Source organism: Oreochromis niloticus, linkage group LG1 (genome assembly GCF_001858045.2).
Source record: "Oreochromis niloticus isolate F11D_XX linkage group LG1, O_niloticus_UMD_NMBU, whole genome shotgun sequence".
NCBI lineage: Eukaryota > Metazoa > Chordata > Actinopteri > Cichliformes > Cichlidae > Oreochromis > Oreochromis niloticus.
Window position 1 is genome coordinate 30,323,851 of NC_031965.2, and position 22,571 is coordinate 30,346,421.

Sequence of the window (22,571 nt, forward strand, 5' to 3'; positions counted from 1 at the left end):
ATGAAGTGTGTATATTGTCCCCCTCATCTGAACTCTGAGCCATTGCTACAAAGACTTTGTTTTATGAGCCCTAGCTGCCCAGCGTGGGACACATCAAATGGCACCTCCATGCTGGCTCTTTTGTCAGACTAGAGGGCAAATTATTGTTTGTAATGTTGTTGTTGTTGTTGTTATGGCTCCTATTTATACAAAGAGGCCATTGATATAGTGTCAAAATAATTCATGCTCTCTTACATCGCATGCAGACCCATGTTCATTAGTAGTGCCCTGAATGTAAAGTGCACATGTGATGGATGTTCCTGACGGTGCTTTGTCAGAAATTAACCCACATTGACCTATAGCTTAATTTTGTAGAACATACAACAGTCATTGTTAAAATACTCTCAGGTTTTTATGGGCTTTGCTGGGTAAAAAAATAAAATAAAATAAAATTAAAAGTAAATTAAATAGTTATTAAAATTAGTTATGTTTGTCTGGTTTGCCTAAAATGGGAATTTCACATGTCACTGTCAATACTGGAGTGAAATGGATTATCGCTAGGCTGGAGCAGACTTTACCTTTAAAATGCTTGTTCTTCTCCTTTTTCTCCAAATACTAACTTACCAACTTCACACAATACTTGCCCATTTATGTGAGTCATCTAGCCTGCTGACTTGAAAAGAGCATAGGACGCAAGCAGAAACTTGGCACAAAAAAGACCAATGTGGGGTGGGGTGCGGTGTGGTTATTAAGGTCGGTGTAACAACTTGTGGAAGTGTTTGATAGCAAAAGCCAAATGATTATAATGAAGCACTCTGACAAGTATGGACACAGATTGATATTTTCAAACCTATTTAAGGGTTCATGTTTAGCTTAGCTTGTTTTTCTATTTTGCATATTTGTGCTTCTTTCACAGATTATCTAAAATCTGTTTTGGATTATGCAAACATGCTCTCATAGCCACATACCATTTCGCCCCTCCCAGATGAAAAATGTAATTTACCAGGAGGAGCGCGTGTATTAGGGAGATTTAGATGTGCATATATCCCACCTAAAGAACTTATTATTCTGTATCACTGTAGTTTGCCACAGATTTCATGTCTCGCCTCAGATTAATAGATGTCAGACAAACAAAAAGAAAATCTTGTCGGTCCCCTCCCCCTTGCAACAAAAACAAAAAATATGATAAATGCCTATTTATTCATCCTTACTGCCAGTGTGGCTCGTTGTTATTATTATTATTAGTATTAATAATCATAATAATTAGCTCCCTCTTCACACACACACAGATACAAGTAGACCTACCCCAACCATTACCATGTAATAGATGTCAATAGCAGTAATGAAGTTTCTGTCATCCAGATCAGCTTCCATTTACAGCTGCCTGATGTATGCCTTGATCGCCTCTCCTCTGTGCAGCTGCTTTCACCATATGTAAAACTCTGTGTATAGGACAGACTAATTGACCTGTTAACTGCTTCAGACATATGCTGCTATATAAACCCATAATGGCCATTATCTAACTCCCCACCAGGTAGATTGCCATGCTGCTAATCCAACCACATATGTATCATTGCCTTCAATAGAATAAGGCCACTTTCCTTTACAGCCTATGGTTTAATTAAAAGTGATTGTAAACATTTGATGTCATACCTTATATTCTGAATGTAAATGCAATCCATTTACACAGTAGTCCTGTTACTGTTACAGTTGAGAAGTTGTTAGCAGCTTGACATGTTTTGTATTACAGTTGTCAGCCTAAAGAAGTGATCTATACATGCAACTTGGCTCAAAAACTTTACATAAAGTTTACACTGAAATTCACATAGCTCCTATGGGATGCATTTGTAATCTATTATATGTGACCATCAATAGAAAGTATGTGATGTTCAGTTTTTAAGGATGTCAGTGGTTAGTTTCATACTTTCCCTTTATTTCTCTTTTTTGGTGGGTCAGCTGTAGTAGTCTCAGATCTTTAAGGAGCTTTGTCTGTATTTAAAATCTTCTAGAAATATTAAAGCCTATAGAAATATATTTGTTTTTGGCTTTCACTTCAGCCAAATCATTTATTGGCTGTCAGATTAACACAGAGCAGGGAAATTGAACTGGAAAAAAAAACTTTAAATAGGCCTAAGTTATTATTCCTGACCTTCCTCATCCTCATCATGTAGACTTTCCTGGATTTACAGACAGCTACGCCATTGGCCAAGGACAAATGGGGTGACCACAGCGCCTATGAACTGAGCCCGAATTGCCTTAATACGGAAAAGACTTTTATTACAAGCATAATCCGACAAGTACTACCTCAAATGACGGGACTGTAGGCTATTTGGTCTACAGGTATTATTTCGCTGGTGGTATAGAATTAAGTTCAGTCATATCTAAATCTCTTCCTGCTCATGTAATAACGATTTTCAGGAATTAAGACAGGAGATTAAGTCAGAAACAAAACAAAATAAAACTTCTTTCACTTCGCTGAAGGAAATTGCAACGTAATATTACAGATAAACGCGTTTCGCAAATTTGAAACAACTGAATGAATCATTTAAAAGGCGTTTTCTCCTCAATTTCAGACTATTCTAGAGTGGTCTCCATAGAAAAAACACGTTTTCGAATTGTTACGCTGAGTATTTCTTAACATTGTTCAGAAGAGTACTGCGCAAAATAAATACGCACAGCACCTTACGTCTTTTGCTACAGAAGTATTTGATTTTAAAAGTTTGAAATAGGAAGATTAAAAAAAACAAAAAACTTTTTTCGACCGTCAACACGGATCATACACTACAGTGATCATCTTAATACCGCTGTCTGTACAAGAGGCAGAAGAGTTAAGCCATAACGAGACGGTCTATAGGCAAAACATCCAAATCAAAGGGACTTTGAGGGACCATGTGAATTTCTCTGCCGGGTTTGATCCTACAAATGACCTTTTAATTAACACAATGGTAAGTTAGTGCAGAGGCTCGCTATACAAGGGACAAAGCAGCATTCATTCTATGTTCCTCCCTCGTTGCTTAGCCTGAACAGTAACAAAGTGTTTGATGCCACTTCTGATTAGATGCTGACAATAGAGAGATGATGTCCCCTTTCTTCCACAACTTGTGGATTTCACTCACGTCCTCCTCTGAATTATGACCTTCCATCAGCGCAGCGGCTTTATACATCGAGTCAAGATGATAAACTTTGATCAAACCCGCATACGCAAATGTTTTTTAATTGCCTGATTGGATGTTAAGCTGTATAAATAATCACGGCACAGAAAACGAAAGCTCTTGGGAAAAAAATGTATTGTTAGAAAAGATGTCATGAATGGCAAACACAGGAGAAGCTCACATTTTAACACAGGGACAAAACATATTTCCAAGTCCACAGCGGATCCAGTCGTTCATAGCCAGCTTTGAGTCCGACAAGCTTTTCTCTTTTTACATCTGGCAAAATGACACGAAGCCACAGAAAACTGAAAAACGTGTAACAAAATATTCAAAAGAGATACAAAGTCAACCAATAAACACGTTAAATAATTAGCCAACAGACGACATAACAAAATAATAAATACGTAAAGAAATAAATAAGTTTGCTACACTACACGATTGCCATACACAAATTCGGCCGTTTTTTTTATTCGGCCAGTCTCACACATTTGCATCTAGATTTTTTGCATAAAGTCTTTAACACCATAAAAACAATGTTGTGCAAAATGATAGCCACGTCCACAGTTTGACAGCTCACACTGCAGCAGCGCCAGGTAGTTCCCATGTGTCATACTGAGGCCGCTAGTTGGCCGGTGTGTCATTTAGTGCATAATAAATGTCCCAATAGTTACTGTGGTATATTTCCAGCGATCTAGGAGGAAGAACAGCAGGGATTGAAATAAACGCTCAAAATAGAAAGAAAAAAAACTTTATAGTATGAAATATTTCCAAAGAGAAGTTGAGCATAAGAAGAACTGAAATACTTTTGACTGAGTTTATAAATGATATTTGACACTATGCACATTATTATCCTCTAATGCCCATCTGCAAATCTGATAGAAAATATAAAATTAAAAAAATAAGCAACATATAAACAAAAAGAGAAAGAGTAAGTGCTTTCTGTTTGTTTATCTGTGAGTGTTTGATGTTTTTCCTTGCCTCTTGTCTTTGTGTGTGAAAAGCTGTATGTGTGTGTCATGACTTCTCTGATTTTTTTCCACTTCAGTGCAGACTCTCACCTGCTTCACCTCTTCATCACTGGTCTGAATGCAGTGACCTTGTCATCCTGCACGGTCCCACAGGTTTCACTGAGGTCAGATGACTGTGTCTCTGCTTTGCCACTGGAGAATCCTGCACACCCAAGTGAAAACAAATCTAAGAAGCCTACTTCAAGCACAAGTTGGCAGAAAGTCCCTCACCACTTTGTAACTCATAAATTGCGTTTGTGAACACAAAAATGGAAAGTTTTGCTTTATTTGTGTCCATTGATGTGTTTAAAACAGTATGCTTGTGGCTCATTATGAAAAGACAAACATCGATGTTATCTGTTATGTGAAACTCAGCAGGTAAAAGACAGACATACCTTCAATGGTGGAGTACTGACATGTGTCTGGGAGTGCAGCATAGGATGAACAGTGAAGTTGGAGGCTCTTGGGACCATAGCTGCTAGTGCCATAGACCTTTGAGTGCAAGGACGAGCCCTCTGAAAAGGGGCTCTCAACATTGGTGACACTGCTAGATTCATGAAGGCCTCTAATGCCTGCCATGAGGATGGTGCCTGTAGTGGCCTGGTCAGCATCTGTAGTCCAGAGATGCTGCTGAGGGCTCAGAATGACCCCCGAAGCTGCCGTCCGAGCCAGAGACCAAATCCGTGGCTTATCTGAAGCTTCATAGTGCGACAGGGACACAGTTCCTGTGGCTGGGCTCGTTGAGGAGGGTGCTTTGGACACTACAGGATCCAGGAAGTCAGCCGGGAGAGGAGGAAGGGTGGTGACATTCTTGATGGCACAAGGGAAAGAGTGAAAGCTGTTAGTTAAACTCAGGTGTAGTTCGGAGCTGCAGTCTCTTTTTTGAGGCGCTCCAGATCCTGCCATGGTCCTCTGGAGGTCATGCTCATCCGATGCCACCTTTTCACAGTCACTGTCCAGCTTGTCACAGTCATCGTCATCCATATCCTCCAGATCACTCAGATGTAAATCCTTTTCATCCTTGCAATCATTAGAATCTACATGAAAGAACAGATTTTATTTTCTTAATATGCTGTTTGTCATGGAAAAATAATAAATACATTCAATTAAATAATTTTTAAACTTTGAAAACCATTTTTACCAACAAGAAAAAAAAAATGCAAATCATTACCTTTGGTAACACCGTCTTGCTCACTCTTGTTAAGGTCATCCTTTCTGTCATCATTCGCCTTATTCTTTGGTGACCAGGTCATCTTGTTTTCCTTTTTAAGCCTTCTCCTGGCATTGGCGAACCAGGTGGATACTTGAGTGAGTGTCATTTTGGTGATGATGGCCAACATGATCTTCTCCCCCTTGGTGGGGTAGGGGTTTTTGCGGTGCTCATACAACCATGTTTTCAGAGTGCTGGTGGTTTCACGTGTAGCGTTCTTTCTTCTGGCTGTGCCATTAAAATCTACTGTCCCGTACCTGGAAACACACACACATACACACACACGCATTCAGCCAGGGAAAGAGTCATCATTAGTGCAGTTGGTAAATTATATAGTAGACTACTAATTCAGGTATCCTATATTGTTACTCTCTGTTGTTTGAAATGTATACAGTTTCACCAGATCCAGGTTCCACTATAGAGTTAGAGTCAGACCTCAGATCCAAATGTGTCACCAGTGAATGGTTGTTTTTAATGATGTAAAACTTACCTGTCGTATTGATACTGTCCCAGTGAGTGATCATAAGGATAGTACGCAGCAGTCTGAGTAATGCCAGAGTGTAAAGTGCCTGTGCTGTCCTTAATGTCATACTGTGGATTCTGTAAAAGAGAAGGCAGTTGTTATACATTATAAACATTCTGAAAGTTTAGTTTAAATATGTTAGCATTCTGAAGATATTTGAAAGTTATTTCATGTATAAAGTATCTTAGTTCCATGCTAATAAATAACAAGCAAATGATTCAAACTATGAGTTATTAGAGGCAGAAAAGATTTCCCAGACATGACACATATGTATTTGTCACATATGTATTTTCATTGTGTTTGAAGTATGATGTGATGTCCAAAAACATGTGTTGTTAATATGTTTTAATAATATTAGTTCAATATTGTTTTAGACAGTCAACCTTAATTAATTTTGGTTTTTAAAATATAGACGGAAATAGAAAGGAAAGTTTCAGCTGCACTGCAACAACTCAAACTCCTACTTTTTTTTAAGTAAACAATTTGCTCTAGTAATAGAAGAATCTGATGCCCCCCACCCCCAAAATTACAGAAACTAGTGGCAGTATTTTAAAACAAAACACAAAAAAGGGGTTTAACTTTAAATTAACCGCAAATTTGGTTCAAATCAGTCATTTTTGACTCTTTTACTCGTTCACCTGTCTCTTTTTCCACGTTCTTTTGTTGCTTTGAAGGGGAAGTGCGATAAGAGCTGCCGTTGGATTAAAAGACTTATCGAGACAGATATGTTTGCAGTGTGAGATAAATTGATAAACCTAGCTGATCGATCAGCCTGAGACCCCCCCTCCCCCTTTTGCGCATCAAATGAGCCCACCAGAGTGGAGTAGATAGCGGATGGGTCGGTGCTGTAGGGGAAGTAGTTGGCATAGTTCTGGCTGGCTGCGGCCGCTGCGGCGTAGGGAGAGCTGTACATCCCCAGCGCTGCGTTGAGCTCCGTCCGGCTGCTTGCCAAAAGCCGGTTCTCGTAGGACGGGCAGCAAAAGGAGGCAGCGGCGGCGGCAGCGGCAGTCTGGGAGCTGCCTGTCCCGTCAGAGACCGACCTGGAAATCGAATCGCAGCAAGTCGTACTGGGGTTTGCCGACACGAAAAACTGCATGAAGAGAATTGTGGATAGACATGGTCACTGGCTGTTTCATCTCTCATGTGGATGTCTGTGACAACTCTGAAGTGGCTGGGCTATGCTCTGCAAAAATCTTAGCCTTAGTCTAGTTGCTTTAGTGTCTTAAAATCTTAAAGCAACCGGTAAATGTGAGCTGATTTCGTTTGCTGTTTTTGAATGATCACGATTCAGGTGTCATTGCCTTAACTTGTGACCTGCCTTAATTCAAGGTAAGTCACTTTTCAGAGAATCCGTGAAATGATAGAAAGTAGGTCGCAGGGAAAAATAAAACGATAAGATATAAAATGTCATTGTCTTCTTTTTTTCTCCCCACAATTTAATAACAGTTTTAATTCACTACTTTAAACTGCATGCGAATGTAAAAGACATGCATGCTTGTTTTCGGATAAGAAGATGAACAAGAAAAAGTGACCTGCTTCATTTTATGACCGAATTAAAAAAAAAAATGTTTCCGTATAGAAAAAACAAAATGCAATTGCAAAGTCCCCATTTCAATGTTAAATGCAACGATCTGACGTTTACATTCTACCAAAAGTCAAAATGTTGTCCTCGGAGAAGTTGTCTGATAACTTTTTCAGGAGAGTAACTTCTGTCCCCTCATCGACCTGAACTTCTTCGAACTTGTCATTTGGAGCAATAAGAATTTATTAAAAAGGCAAATAAAGCGCTTTAATAAAGATTTAAGCCTTTGAAAATACTCAGCAATCTTACATGTCAAAACAACTCCATCAGAAAGTTTGCTTATGTGTACAGCATGCTTAACAGCCCAATTACACCTCGTAGTGTGCGATAGGTGACATTCATCTCTATTGTCATCAGAAAAACACGTGAGTTCATTCATAATTCAGTGTAATTGGACACGGGTGTGTGTATATCGATATTCGGTTCAACAACAAAAGCTCCACGCGAAAATAGCTGTCAATACTGTCAAAGCAGTCACTCTTTCGTTTATGTTTCTCACAAAAGTAAAAGCCTTCTTATTGGTGAAATAAAGGAAAAATATGAATTTAGTCTTGTTTCTGTATACACTATATTTAGGGTAAATGGAAAGAAAAGTGTCTTACCTGTGAAGTTGCATTGTAGGGATATCCAAATTGCGAGAAAGACATAGCTGCTTCTTTTGTTACCATCAGGAATATTCTTCACCCTTGATCGATTGCAACCAATTCTACTTCAAATCCACCGTCTTACACACATTTCCACGCACGGCCTTTCGCTCAATAATAGATGACTTCACTCATAGGAGGGAGACTTTAGGCTGACACCAGCTGCAGATTGTTTTATATGAATGAATAATCCCCCCAAGGACCCAATAAGAAATGAAATTAAGCGTCATTAAGTGCAAAAAAAAATTGTTGTTGTGTTAGCTGAAGGAGGCTTAAAGGATAACGTAAGTCTTCCAAGATATGGACTCTGCTTGTGCTATTATTTGTGGCTCTATAGTTCTTTAGCATTCATCCATGCAAGGGTATCAGCGTGACGTCACTGTAATCCCGGAACGGCAGGGTACCAAGGATAGAATAATGTCTTTGCCAATCACGTCCAACACAGGGTTTTCTTAAGGTGCACTGTACACAGCCTTGTTCCGCTTTTGTAATAGAATTCTTTACCGATTTTCTGAGGTAAAGTCTCGGAAAATTGCACCACTGTTCATTATTATTGAATTGTAACAATGCAATATGGAAACCCTTTGTGAAGTTAAATAAACTAGAAAAGAGAGAGAGAGAGAGAAACACTGGGGATGTTTAGGGTGTCTTGTGAGATATTTCATTACTTTTTCACTTTATCTAGACAAATAGAAATAACACATGTTGCCTAAACTAGAAAAGTCTGCACTATTGTCTGCTTAGATAAAACTGATACCTAAAACGGTTTGTATTATTTACAGTGTATCACAGCTATAGATGGCTGGACCTCTAATACTTTTTCTTTTTTTTTTTTTATCTCGACCTTTGTTCGCTTGTGGCTCTTTGGCCAGAGGTCCATCCCAGAGTTAATGACGATGATGTTTCTATCTTTCTCTATTAGAGAGAGGGGCAGTCCCAGTAGGAACGGTTAGAGGGGTTTTTGGCAGGTCAATAGACCAGTGATTGATGCGCGCCTGGAGACCTACGTGACCATTACGCGTAATGCGTAATTGTATCAATTAACAAATGGATACATGCCCTTGTTTAACCAACGAGTAACAGAGTGAAAATATGCCTTAGAGGTGAAATCCGAAGAGCTATGCTAGAAAAAAAGACATTGGAAGCCGTGCTCCCCAGTCTAATTAAATATCCGTGCATGGGGGCGACGAGAATTGCATTTTAATTGAATGATGCTCACTTGAAAGATGGGTAAGGAATGATGCTGCCTCACAGTGAATGAAACTAGAAATAATTTTAAGCCTTATTAGATTAGGAGCTCAGCCATTACCAGTTGTCTCACTCTCTCCCATAAACATAAACAAGCTTTACCCTCTTTTCGTGTGTTGAGATGTTACCGGTAGGTAAGAGATCTGTTTATTTCTCTTCTACACTCACCACTTTTGCGTTGGCAGTGACAGAGGTGATCGGTCTAACTGAGTCATATGATCTGCCCATTTCTGCTTGTCTAGAGAAGTGTAAGTTTCCCGCTGTCACGACTGATACCTTGAGCCAAATTTTCCAGTGCCTTTAATTTCCCTGGCTGATGAATGGCTTTGACTCCCCAGGAGACGCATCTGCGATTACGGGCTTTCTCTCCAAGGGGCGCTAAAGAGCCACGTGCTGGAAATTAAGATCTCCCGTTAGAGATTCTTCATAGAGATAAAATGGTCGGAGTTGTCACGGTCCAGGCTTTGAGAAATGCCGTTTTAAACACCCACGGGCAACAGTAAGTCTTAGACACGATGCCTTTTGTCCACACAAGTGCCTGTTTCTTCTGAAAGGCCACTAAGCTACAGCAAAAACTTATTGGATAACAAACCATAGTCCGCTATTATTTCCCCTGTTAAAATCATATTTTGCAAAATTTTATTTTATAATTATTTATATCAAATTCAGCATCATCTCACAGGATCACTTGTGTTCATTTTCTTCTCTTGAGTCAAAATTCACAGAAAAAGGAACAAAACGAACAATTTTTAAAAAAAAAAAAAAATATATACGTACAGAAAGCCTAGAGAACTTCACAATATCATAACACCATTTCCATTACGTTCTTGACATAAACACAAAGAAGATAAACTGCAGAGGAAGAAGAAAAAGGAAATGGCCATTATGACAATGTTTTATTATTTTGATGAAACAGTGAGGTATGAATCAGATGAGTGAGCAATGCTTATAGATCCAGACAACCTGCTTTTACAGAGATATGTAAAACAGCCATATTTCAGCTTTTTGACAGTACAATTTTCAGATGTTTTGAAATGTTTTATTAAATGTTAGAAGGTTAGATTAGGTTAGGTTTTCCCAACTTCTACAGGCAGCCAAAAAAGTTGTTGCTACTCCACCACCATCATTTTAATGTATTTATTTGTAATCGGTCATCATCAGGAATAGCGGAAGCAATTAAAAATGGATACAAGTTAGTCTGTAGTAGAGCAGAAGGCAGTGCAATCTTACCTGCAGACTCTTGTTTATATTCCTTACTCTAACCATATTTATATATATATTTTTATAATGATCAGAAAACTACAGCTCTAAAAGAATACTTAAGCCATCTGTTTGTCTGAAAAAAAAAAAAACCCTCCTGAATACCAGGTTTTATTTGTAGATAGTTTTAACTGGACACTTATAAGGATTTGACTAACAGATGTTATCAATTTGTAAAATGTATCATTTTTACCTCACTACTGACGAATATCACAATGTATATAAGGAGAATGCACAATTTTAGCCTGTACAACCATTGAAGGAGAATGAGCACACAGGAGAATGTGCACAAGTTAAATGTAATTGCATGCCAGTGGTCATTGCATTTCTACAAGGGCATGCATGATGGCCTTAGTGCATATGGACAGACTCATGCATAATGCATGCCCAGTAGTCAGTGTAGATCTCATTGAATAAGGCCAAAATGAATGCTAATTGCAATGGCAGACTGGCCACAGTGCCCTTCCTTCTAAATTGTGTGACAACCAAATGTTGGGCCATTTCTTTATACTCTTCTGTCTGGATTACCTAGCAGTCACATGGTAACAAGAGTTTTTTAGCAGTTAAAATGCTGTTATAGTCATCAGTAGTCATCAGTATTAACCCTATATTAGGGATATAATACCAACTTCTTACATCAAAAACCCGTTGTTTTTTTTTTCAGCTTCTTTGTAAGCTGTCTATAAGTTCAATCCCCTGTCCTTGTCCACAAGCACTGGGTTTAGTTCAGACCCAGAATGATGGCGTTAAAATTGACATAATCTATTCTGGAGTACAGTCAGGAGGGACAAGAAACAACAGAACCAATACTCCCAATATAGTACAGAATAAATAAAATGCTTACCGGGTTTATGCATCATCCAGATATAGATGTTTTTATCAATAAAACAAAACAACAACAAAAACAAAGTCACTTCTTGAAACAGTCTGGCAGTTGCAATTTGTAGACATACAATTTGACCTGACTGGTCATATAATAGAACATTTGACTACTAGCAGACAAAGGCATTCACGCTCATTCACTCACGTTATTTAACAATAAGCAAGCCCAAAGCTCCATTATATCTTGTTCTGACAGATCCAAGTGGTTACTAATGAGACTGAGTAATGCACGCATTCTCCATTAGAAGCATCACCGACTGGGAAAAAAAAAAAAAAAAAAAACTCTAAAGGTTAAGTCAACACTCAATAGCTCCCAGCCCTCTTCTCCTACTTAATACATTTCCTATGCTGACTTAATGAACCACACAAAGCCTTTCTGGTTTTTCATCAGATGAGGAGGAGAAGGATGGAGGAGGGGTTGGGGGCTGTAGTGGTGGAGGTAGAGGGGTGTATGAAATGGTAATAAGGGCAGACAGACAGAGAGATGGAGGAAGAACCGTGAGTTAAGCAGAGGATGAAGCAGCACCTACCTGGAGGTGTGTGATCTCATTAAAGCCAAATTGGTATATGCCAATAAATCCAAGGCACTTGTGATCTGGAATTATTGCGTACACACACATATAGTGCATACACACAAATGTACCCCATGAAAACCATTATTAATATTGCTAAATTACCCAAATGGATGGAAAAGTAATAAATATTGTAATGAGAAATAATAGACCCATGGAGGATATGGTCACAGCAGTGGTCGGTTAACACTAAAACAAACATCTCCAGGGTTGACGAGTAATTACAGTGTGCACAGGGAGTCATTAAAGCTTCATCAAACAGAGAAAGAACGGCATAGGGTGAGTGTAACATCATGACAATTGTCTCAATAAATCAATCTGGTCTAGAGAAGAAAAGGATAATTGCATGTGATGACAGTACAACGTTGATTACTCTATAAGTAGTGCCACTCACTGTGGTATGGTACAGTTTGATTGGTACCTTGGGTTTAAAAAACAATATATATTTTGAGAGGCTATAATTACACATACAGTTGTTTGGGTTTTTAAAAAAAAATTTAAATCTGTACATGAATGGACAAGCATAATTTGTGTTGCATTTGTACCACTGCCACGCTGATCGCTTGTATTCAGATGTTTAAGTCAAACAAAACCTCTGAAATTTTTTGTTGGGAGCCCTGTGTCTCAGAGGCCCCTGAGGCTCATGGGATGCAATATGTGAGTGAGTGAGAGAGAAGGAGTGTGTGGATATGCAGGCATGTGTGCTGTTTGTGTGTGCTGGCTGGCAGAGTCCCCTTGAGGCTCTACTGTAAAGCTATCATCAGTGGTGGTGTCAGGGATTTGTTGCTTGTCACTGAGTGAGAGAGGGAGTCCTGGCAGTAACTCTGGGAAATAACTGCTTATGGAGAGAGAGCCTTGTTACACAGTTTGTGTGAGCGTAGATGTGTGCAAGAGAGAGAGAGATAGATAGGCAGAGAGCGAGGGAGAGAGAAGGACAGAGAATAAGTGGGAAAAATTTGTATCTATTTTCTCCACATGGTATCAGGAGGTCCATGTTTGAGTATACAAGCAGGCTGCAGGTCAGTCATATGGTGTATGTTTCCTCGTGTCAGCTTTTATGTGGAGGCCTTAGGCTCTTTGTCCATGTGAACTCTTGTTCGCAAGTGTTGTGTATCCATGTTGCTGCATGCTATGGCAACAATACGACATCTGTGCTTTCTTGTGTATTAACTTTGAAATTTGAAAATAGACATGATCAAAAACGTCACTTCAGCCACTGATAATATGGAGTACGTTTATGCTAACACCTTGTTATCATGCCCATGTTCGTGTATGTGTGGTCTTCGTTGAGATGGGTGCTGACTTCTAACCGAACCTTCCCTCAAGGCAGAGGGCCAGCAGCAGCAAAGTGCTGCTGTCGGGTAAATACATGTATCTTCAAAAAAAGAAGAAAAGGAAAGAAAAAGAAGCTCTTCAGGAATGATGAATGGAGGGCTCATTTTCTCATTGACAATCGTGTATTTCTAAAATCACATGTTGGCGTATGACCAGGAATCAAGGGCCCGAGGGCCATGAAATTCACTCAACTCATAAATGATCATGTCAGCGTTCAAATGTAGGAAGAAAAGGGAAGACAGGGTAAACTGCTGTTACATGGTTTCCATCTGACTGCAGCTGCTAAATCCACAGCAGCATTGTGGCCTATTGCTAGGGCCCACGGAGACTGAAAGACAGTTCCTATTACTGTCAGTCCAATTACCGGCCGCAGTACAGCCACTGCTGTCAGCGCTGGACCAGTCATGGTATGTACTGGCATCTTTTCTCTCATGTATGGCCATACATCCTCAGCAGGGAATCTTGTCTAAATTGATTTCAACATTATTGTATTATCTTGTTGTTGAAGAAGCCCAGCACATATAAATCATGGTCTGCGTTAGGATGCATTCAATGGAAACAATTAAAATTTGTGAAAAAATATATTACCATACAATAGCAAAATGGCTGCAATATATTCATTATGGTTTTATCTGTCCGTGCCGTAATCCATCACATATATACATATACAGACCTAGAAGTGGGGGAAGTGATGAAACGTGGTATAAATATTGAAACACTCCTCAGTACAGAAGACAGAGCTCTTCGCTGAGTGTGTCTGCTGAGCTAGTGTTGCACCACATGGAGACTAAAAAGGCCCAGCCCCATCTGGTCCTGGTTCAGTCTGGTTTACTGCAAAATGGTGCCAATACAAATAGCTGAGCTTGATGTTTGTTTGCATAAATTGTTTTGAAAGGCTTCACCAAGAGTTTTTTGGGTGGATTACGGGAGGGGAAGTTGGGGAGCCAGCCATGGTGAAATAATCCTCACTGAGCTGACAGTTAGATTTGCTCTTCTTTATGAATAAAAAAAAATAAAATAAAGATTGTTTTGGATTTTTCTTTTCTGTTCCTGGCAGTGAGTTAGGGCTGTGAACTTTTCAGTGGCTGTGCGTGCATAAAACGTGGGTGTATGGTGATGGAGAATGCTGAGCTGCTCTCTTTTCTCTTGTAACATAGCAGTGTCAATTTTGATAACATCAGTGTTGCATTTAACACATGCTCGTAGTTCAGCTGGAAGTTCAGAAGCCCAGTGGAATGCAGGGAAATGTCTCTCTTCCTGTAAACCTTACATATCCTCTTTGATTTTACTCCCATAGGTCAATGAAACACCAATAGAAGGGTTAAAGCCAAAGAGCAAAGCTGTGTAGTGAGGTGAATTAGTCTTGTATTACAGTGTACAGATAAACACTGATTGATATGTGTGTGTGCGTGTGTGTGTGTGTTTGTTTTGATTACCCCGCTTGCCAAAGAGACATAGTAATCAGCTGGTTACCATAATCAAGTAGCCTTTGCTTTTGCTAGAGGTATATGAAAATCTGCCTGATTGATTTCATGCCCAGGTAAGTGTGCCAACTCAGCACTAACTGGTACCAGATCGATTTTTGTGTGGGTTGCATGGATGCCCAAGTCACAGCAAGAGCGAAGGTGGAAATCACAGTTTTACCAATGAAAGTTCAATTGTTTGAGCCCTCTCTTCTTAAATTGCTGCTTAGTCAGTGGTTGACTCCCAACTAAATCCAGATGCAGCTAAAATATTTTTTTTCCTGTAGCATTTGTCTTTGTCTTCAACCACAGTGTGTCAGGCCGCAGAGCTAATGATGTGTATTATTGCATTTGTGGACAAAAATCTGAAATCTTTTGAATGTGGTCTTGACAAACAGTGTTTCAGAAACCCCCAGTGTGATGCAGTATAAATACAAGAACTTCTACAAGAACAATTTAAGTAGTTCTACCCATAACTGAGGACTTTTTTTTCCTTGGTGAATTTATTGCATCTGAAAGTTACACAAAATATTCCATGTTTCAATCTTAAGGTTATAAGAAAGCAGAGAAAATCAAATCCTGTTTATATTTAGTGGAAAACATAAGTTCACACAGCCAAAATCCAGTATCATCCAGTATGATGTTATGCTTTTTGCTTCCTACAGTTTCAGCCTCATCAGTTGGATTTGCATTCTCATGTGGTTATTCCGATTCGTTTTCTGTCCCAATTCAAGCTCTGTGAGCAGAAGAAAGGAAAAAGAATGGGGTACCCCCAGCTTGACTCCACTCAACTTAAAGCAGATGTTACATGCTTGCCAACATCAAACGAGTCTTTTAACTGTGGAGAAGATGAAATCATATACCTTTGATTAGCCTTTTCGCTTGGTCAAGTAAAATAGTTTGTACATGGTTGCTGAATCTACCCTGACCTTGGCCTCATCGCAAATGCGTCATCATATTACAGCAAACAAGGGGGAAAAAAAACAGCTACTCATGTTTCTATTTTAAGATGTTAAGGCTAATTTCTGATTTGCTGATTGTCAAGCTTACTTTGGAGAAGGCAAGAAGATTGGATCAGATCTCCACAGACCCCCCCCTTTCCTGGATGAACTTGGACATGTCTTAGTAGGAGCCAGTATCCTTGAAATATAACTTGGCTCCTTTTTATACTCCTTTTATATCCTCTTACTCTGCTCAGTTCAAGATGTTTTACATTTTGAAGTTGGGATGTCCACATTGTAGACATGCCTTCTACTTATTTCAAGGCTATTTATTCTGAGGACGATAAGGAGTAAAATATGGAAAAGAAAGTGGTGCAGGAGGCAAAGGTGGGGCGACAAGGCATTCCTTTTAAATATATGGTGAATGAGGGTCCTTCAACAAGTGTTGTGTTTACATTGCTTGTGGGAAAACAAATTGGCTCCGGCTGTGTCTAAGGGGGCTGTAACACAGCTCTTTGGTAGGGAGCGCAGCTTAAATTCCAAGCAGCAGCAGCAGCAAGCACAGTAATGTCACCCCAAGGTGTTGAGAGTAAATATACAGTGCTACCTCTAGGCTAAATAGGGGAAAGAACACAGAGAGATTGAAGTGTACATCAGTGACAAAGTAGAGCAACAGCTTTACCTAGCAGCAGCAAAAAATGAGAATAAATAATTTGCAATATCATTTTGTCATTGTGCTTTTTATTATAAAGTTCACACATTACAAAAGTAACGGAACCTCTTGCACCCGATCATACTGTCTCCAGAACAAGGCATAGAAGCTATAAAACTGAAGAAAAAGGAACTTGAGCCAGGGTTGTGTAGCTGGGGGTCAGCTGGGTTCTTTAGCACTTTTCAATCATGTAGTGATGAAACAAAAATTGTTCTGTTAACACCGTGGATGTACTGAATGAAGAAAATAATATATGACATTATGTTATGTAGCAAAAATAATTTTCAACTACACAGTACTATACACATTTAAAAGAAATGGCAATGTCTTTCATCAGGTCTTAACTTGGGCAAGTTACAAGTATTTTGTCAGAAACGGGCCAACACACATTTTGCATTGAAACCTTTCGATTCTTATGCCATTTTAATTGGTTTCTCATAATAATCTGTTTCCTCATAATGTCATGTATCAGAAATTGAGATAATAAGAATGGCATTATGACTACACTTTTACTCTGGTTTGTAAAATGCAAACGCACTGGAGCTGATAACAGCATAGATTTTATACCTGGTTTTGCAGAAGCAGCTATGTGAGCTGAGAATGTTTAAAGGGGTCATTGTCATATTGTGGCATAAAACTACAAACTTTACAATATGCCACATTGCCATGTGTGTTTCAAGCAAGAGCCTTTTTATTGGCTCAAATTGATGATGTTATTTCATTAACACTTTTTTATCTGTAGTGACTGTGTGTACATACTGCAGACTGTGTGGCTGTAGTACGTGCTTGACCTTTGCCAGTAGGACAGCAAATGCAGTGGAAGAGTGATACCACTGTGCGGTCCCTCTAATCTGCTCACTTAGCCCTGGCTTTGGGGCTCACTTCGCTCCACTTCATCTGAAGCTTTCACATCACTAACGGTATTTTCACGTACTGCAGCTTGTCTGCATTGCCTTTTTCTCATTCTCCTTCTTTCTCTCAATCACTCTTACTTTTGTCTTCTTTTCTCTTATAAGGTCTTTAAGTACTTGACTTTACTTCAACTATCTTGTCTAAGTGCAATCTTGGTAGGCAGTGTGGCATCAACTGTTATACTGTATATAACATTCTCACTCTCTCTTCCACTATTGTGTCTCTGTACTTATTTTCAACCACTGCATACACACAGGGGCACTACAGCAGTCCAGATGAAGTGCAAACTTTGACTTACAAAGAGGGGATATACAGAGTACAGTATACTTCTCTCTCTCTCTGCTTACCTTTATCCTCGTCTTTGTCAGCAATAATGTAATCCAGTTGATGGTAGACATATAGACTATCAATAAATCCTTAAAAGGCTAAAGTACTGCCTTTCAGTTTTTGTACTCATCACTAGACGAATACAATACAAATATTAAGTTTGTTATGTTTTGAAATTTAATGGGTTTTTAAAGGTGATGGCAAGGACAATAAATAATATGCCATTTCATTATTAACAGCTCCTTAACTCACCATTTGTTAATGCAAGAGTAATGTCTACTTATGCTGTAAGATATATGAGATTATGCTTATTTTTCCCTTATTATTTTCCAGTATTGTTGGAAGCTTGATATTAAACTTTCATGGATTTTGTCCTGTGAGCTGACTAGATCAGACTTATAGATAAATAGACAACATGTGGAACTTTTATCATTATGGAGGGACTTCCGCAAATACTTATCAGATAATTATATAAAAATAAATAGATATGTTGATAAATAATATCAATAATTGTGCACATTTTCTATTTATATATTGAAACCAACAATTAAAATTGAGAGTTTTCTTCAGCATCTAAAGTCTAAATATAAATATTCTGTTGGTCTTTCCATTTAATAATATCAGCAAAGTAACATGGAAAAATTTAGTAGGGTAAACTACAATACAATACAGGGTGTTGGTCCTACCATATCTAAAAAACACAGTAATTTGCTGTATTTCTCTCCTACTCATCCTTGCCTCTGTCGTCTTCCTTCCAGACTTTCCTCTTTTCTTTCTCCGTCGCACCTTCTCAAGCTGTCGACACGCTGGTTCGGAGGGTTTCCTTCAGGAAGGAGAGGTCCATGTTCCAACCACAGCCTGATAGAGGGAGCCCGATAACCCCTGAGACAAGTACTATACTGCCAGCTGACATGAAGCAGATGTCCTCCTGACCCCTTTCTCGTTGGGAACAGGAGACCAAATGAAAATACAGGGGGTACTTGAACATCAGCAGTGCTATTGTGAGGGTGTGAACTTATTGGTGCACAAATTATGAGAATAACATAGAGTAAAGATGACTGAATCCATGAGTAATTAGAAAAACAAAAAAATATTGTTACATGAGTAAACATATTCCTAAGTGTTCCTTATAAAGAGTGGGCAGTTCAGACAAATTCAGCATCCCTGACCGTTAATGTCACGTGCAGTTTTTGTGTCATACAGAGACCTTGGGAAATTATGTAATGTACATCCCCAAGCCGGTCACACACATACAGGCCCACACATGCACACTGGTCACCCACTTGGAGAGTAAGTTGGAGCTGAGCATGCAGAGAGACCTTAGAGTGCTGTGACCTCATTACTATTCAGAACCAACGGTGAGAAGACAAGTAGTGCTGCTTTCCCAGTACAGCTCACCCCCCGTGCTAGTAAATGATGTGCACGAAAGTGTGGGTGTATAGGGTGGGCAGCAGCTTCCCCTGAACTCCACTCCTTGCCACTACTACACAGACACACACATACTCACTTCCTCCTGGGAGATATGGGGGCCTCTGCTTTCTGTCAGGGTGTCTTCAGCTGCAGATCCCTGGGGCCTCTCACTTGGTGGGAATCTGGTCTTCTCACTCCACAGCCAACCTCCCCCTCCTCCTCCCTACAGATGAGAAGGAAAACAAGACCTGAGGAAAGCACTGCAGCTCATCCTCTCCAATCGTCCCCTGTATTTTCTTTGCTATCTCAATACTTTGCCCTCGTCCCCTTCACTTCTTCTCTTTCGTCTGTGATCGATAACGTTAATTGGCTCACTGAGTCAGTGGTACATTGATTGTGGTCACTAATAAAAGGGCTATTGATTGGCACTTTGTTTAACACTGGCCCATGCAATGAGAGCTGCCCTCTAATGCTATCCTGACAGCAACCCTTTCCTGTTTGCCAGTCTTTTAATGTAATAAATTATGTCACTCAATTAAGGAGACTTTTTTTCTCACACATTTCTTTTGTGGCCTAACAGTATGAGGACAGCTTGTGGCTCCTGAAAAGCAGAGAGACAAAGCACCTGAGAGCTTGAGCAACAACTTGCCATCATGTTTATTAAACTTTGTGCTTTGTAATATAAAAACCACAGATGGTTAACATACTCCTATACCGCTGATACCTGAGTTTCATTCTTGTATAACCAGTACATAATAGAGTGAATTGTTGTAAAGCTGGATTTTTTTTTTCACATTGAACTTTGTTTATTCAACAGCAGATAGACATTAAAACAAAACTATGTATTGTGGTCTTAGAGATTTGGAGTTTGGTATCATTTTCTGTTATTATTGGAAAAACACAATGCATACCAGAAGAACGTCTGTTTTCTATGCGCAGTACATTTTTGTACAGAAGACATACTTGCACTGAATAAATGGTGGAAGTTAGGTATACCACAAGGAAATCAGAGCATTTTGGCCAAATTACAAATTCGCTCTTTTTATACAGTAGAACTAGTATTTACTGAAGGAGTTAAATAAACAAGATAAAACAGAACTGTAACTGTGCGTTCACACCGAACGCGATAGAGGCGGCCAGAGTGTCAGGTTCACATGTAAAGTCAATGGAAAGAGCGCGATGACACACGATTGCGCGTCCGGCGAAAATTCGGAAGCAGATTTGCGTCGCGAAAACGCCAAAACGCCTGAAACGCGCGTCAGTGTAGCGCGTGGGGCGCGTTTGACTCGCGAAGAAAACCACTCGTGTCAGATTGTGTGTTGCATTTTGTGCACACGCGCGTATCGCGCCAACCGCTCGAGTTGGAAAATCTGAACTCCAGCGTCAAATCGCGCCGCGACAACCAATCAGGAGCCTGGTGACGTGGCCGTAACTAGGTCAAAGGGGCAGATCCAGCCAAAGCCCTTCATTCGTCATTCAGTATGGAGGAAAAGCTCATCAGTGCCGTGGCTAATCATCCAGAGCTAAATGATGCTGGTTGCTACTTCTACCGAGACAGGAATAAAAAGGACCTAGCTTGGAGGCACATTAGTGAGGAGACTGGGCAACCTGGTAAGGTCATTCATTCTGCTTTTTAAAGTTCAGACTGACCCGATGAAACCGTGCAAAAGCTAGCAAACCCGCCTACTGTCCCGCTATTTTCCCACTGATGTACAAATACCTTTCCGCTAACGAGATGATGTGTTTATTCAGAGGACATCTGCAGCACAACACATCTGGCACAACTTCCTCCCACATTTCCGGTCCAGGCGCGTGGAAAGATGCAATTTTGAGGCGCGATGGATTTTTCTTGGACGCGAGCGCTCGCGTCTATCGCGTTCGGTGTGAACACACAAGAAATAGTAACATATAAAAATGCAGAGGTGTCTAAAGTTTGAGGCCACATTCAAAATCTGTCCTATTTTGGAAAATATTTGGACAAAGATCAATAAAACTTACAACACGCAAGATTAAGAAGAAATATTTCTGATAATACTCTATAGCCATGCAGGCAAATAAAAAAAGCTGTGACATTATGTAAACTTTTTTCTCCAAAAGAGTAGTTGAATACTTTGAAGCAGCATTCAGATATCATTTTTATCTACTAAACAGACACTGACTCAAGTAATTGAAAAGAAAGAAACACCACACCATAACAATATACATCAAACTTTGTTCACAGACAGATGAAAAAAGCAAATTCACAGTGTAGCAAACTCACAGTGACACTAGAATGACATCTGCACCAAATCTACTCCACCTGACCCCAAAAGAAGAAGCACTCCATTCTGCAGACACTTTCTAAACCCTTTATTCTGTATCTTTGTGGAGACGTATTTATAGTGCAGAAGTCCAGCATGACAGTGAGCCAACAAAAAGCCAAACACTACCTTTAGTTATTTCATTAATTTTCCTACTTGCCAAAATTTACTACATGTTGTGTATAATTCTTAGTACATTAACTGACTGAAATGTTGCAACCAACAAGAACATTGTTCTACATTTGCTTATCCAGATCCTTTAGAATTTTACAAGGTCATTTTCACCTTAAACTTTTAGCAGACATGCTCTCCTCCTGTTGGGACATGCAGATTGACAGGAAACAACCTACACAACATTCTCAACATGAACTCAATATCCAGTTTTATTGCAATTAGCTGCATGTGGTTCTTTACAGAGCCTGAGAGCGTTAGTGAGTCAAAGGCAGGTCTCCCGAGTAAGAAGATGAAAACTGGAAATGGGGTGTAAGTACCTCCATGAGAGATTTAATTATCCCCATTAAATATTCAATGATCAATAGAATTTGTTTTAGCCGATCAATAGGTTGCAAGGCCTGAGAAGGACAATGTGCATAAGTTACTATTTGCATTTCAAAGCAGCTTGTGTCACATGGCCCCATTGGAAATCCATACCATTTTGTTAGGCAGTATTTCATATTTAGCTGCTTTATCCCCTTATCACTGACTGCTATTGATTCCCTTCCCTTTATTTACTGCCTGCAAACTGCCTTAGGTTTAAAATGTCAAAATGTTTTTAGGGAATCTGATATACCTCCATCAACCTTCCTCATCTCATATCTAGCTCTGTATTTCGCTCCCCCTCCGTCTCTCTTTTTAATTCCCCTGCTGCTCTTTCCTCTCTCTTCCTACTTCGCTCTCACTACTCCTCAGTAGAGTTGAAAATTAAACCTTGTCATCTTCCCACCCACTGTACAGATCTCTGCTCATTCGGGTGTGAATCTGCACATTATTCAAATAAATATCTCAGAAGTGTCAGGGGAATACTCTGAGCCACTTCAAAGACTCTCCCCCACCCCCCAGCTCTTTCAATGTTGCTTGTTCCCGCTGGAGTCCTATTTTGTTTACCTGAACTG

At 39.6% G+C, this 22,571-nt stretch overlaps 1 protein-coding gene and 1 long non-coding RNA gene across 4 annotated transcripts; both read right to left on the minus strand.

Moving 5' to 3' along the window:
* Nucleotides 1–3,247: 3,247 nt before the first annotated feature.
* On the minus strand, nucleotides 3,248–11,711 carry irx6a (iroquois homeobox 6a). 3 transcript variants are annotated; one of them, XM_005447641.4, is made up of 7 exons: nucleotides 8,056–11,709; nucleotides 6,686–6,911; nucleotides 5,839–5,948; nucleotides 5,310–5,605; nucleotides 4,534–5,175; nucleotides 4,190–4,301; nucleotides 3,248–3,822 (listed from the first exon to the last, which is right to left on the minus strand). In XM_005447641.4, the coding sequence occupies exons 1-6, from the start codon at nucleotides 8,067–8,069 to the stop codon at nucleotides 4,195–4,197; spliced, it is 1,395 nt and encodes a 464-aa protein (XP_005447698.2). In that variant the 5' UTR covers nucleotides 8,070–11,709; the 3' UTR covers nucleotides 3,248–3,822; nucleotides 4,190–4,194. The 3 variants fall into 3 exon arrangements, with proteins under 3 accessions (XP_005447698.2, XP_005447697.2, XP_013124061.2); XM_005447640.4 differs by having other exon boundaries at nucleotides 6,686–6,961; nucleotides 8,056–11,708; XM_013268607.3 differs by lacking the exon at nucleotides 6,686–6,911 and having other exon boundaries at nucleotides 8,056–11,711.
* A 4,830-nt stretch (nucleotides 11,712–16,541) lies between these two features.
* Nucleotides 16,542–20,907, minus strand: LOC109202573 (uncharacterized). The gene is made up of 3 exons (XR_003220240.1): nucleotides 20,880–20,907; nucleotides 19,257–19,382; nucleotides 16,542–18,684 (listed from the first exon to the last, which is right to left on the minus strand). It is a non-coding gene; the product is annotated as an uncharacterized LOC109202573 (long non-coding RNA).
* Between the last annotated feature and the right edge of the window lie 1,664 nt (nucleotides 20,908–22,571).

Excerpts from the sequence above, each read along its gene's own strand:
- irx6a (XM_005447640.4), bottom strand. The coding sequence starts at position 8,121 with ATGGTAACAAAAGAAGCAGCTATGTCTTTCTCGCAATTTGGATATCCC. Across the intron at positions 5,949-6,685 it reads CCGCTATCTACTCCACTCTG|AATCCACAGTATGACATTAA; the intron begins GTGGGCTCATTT and ends TCTCTTTTACAG. Across the intron at positions 5,606-5,838 it reads GGACAGTATCAATACGACAG|GTACGGGACAGTAGATTTTA; the intron begins GTAAGTTTTACA and ends GTGTGTTTCCAG.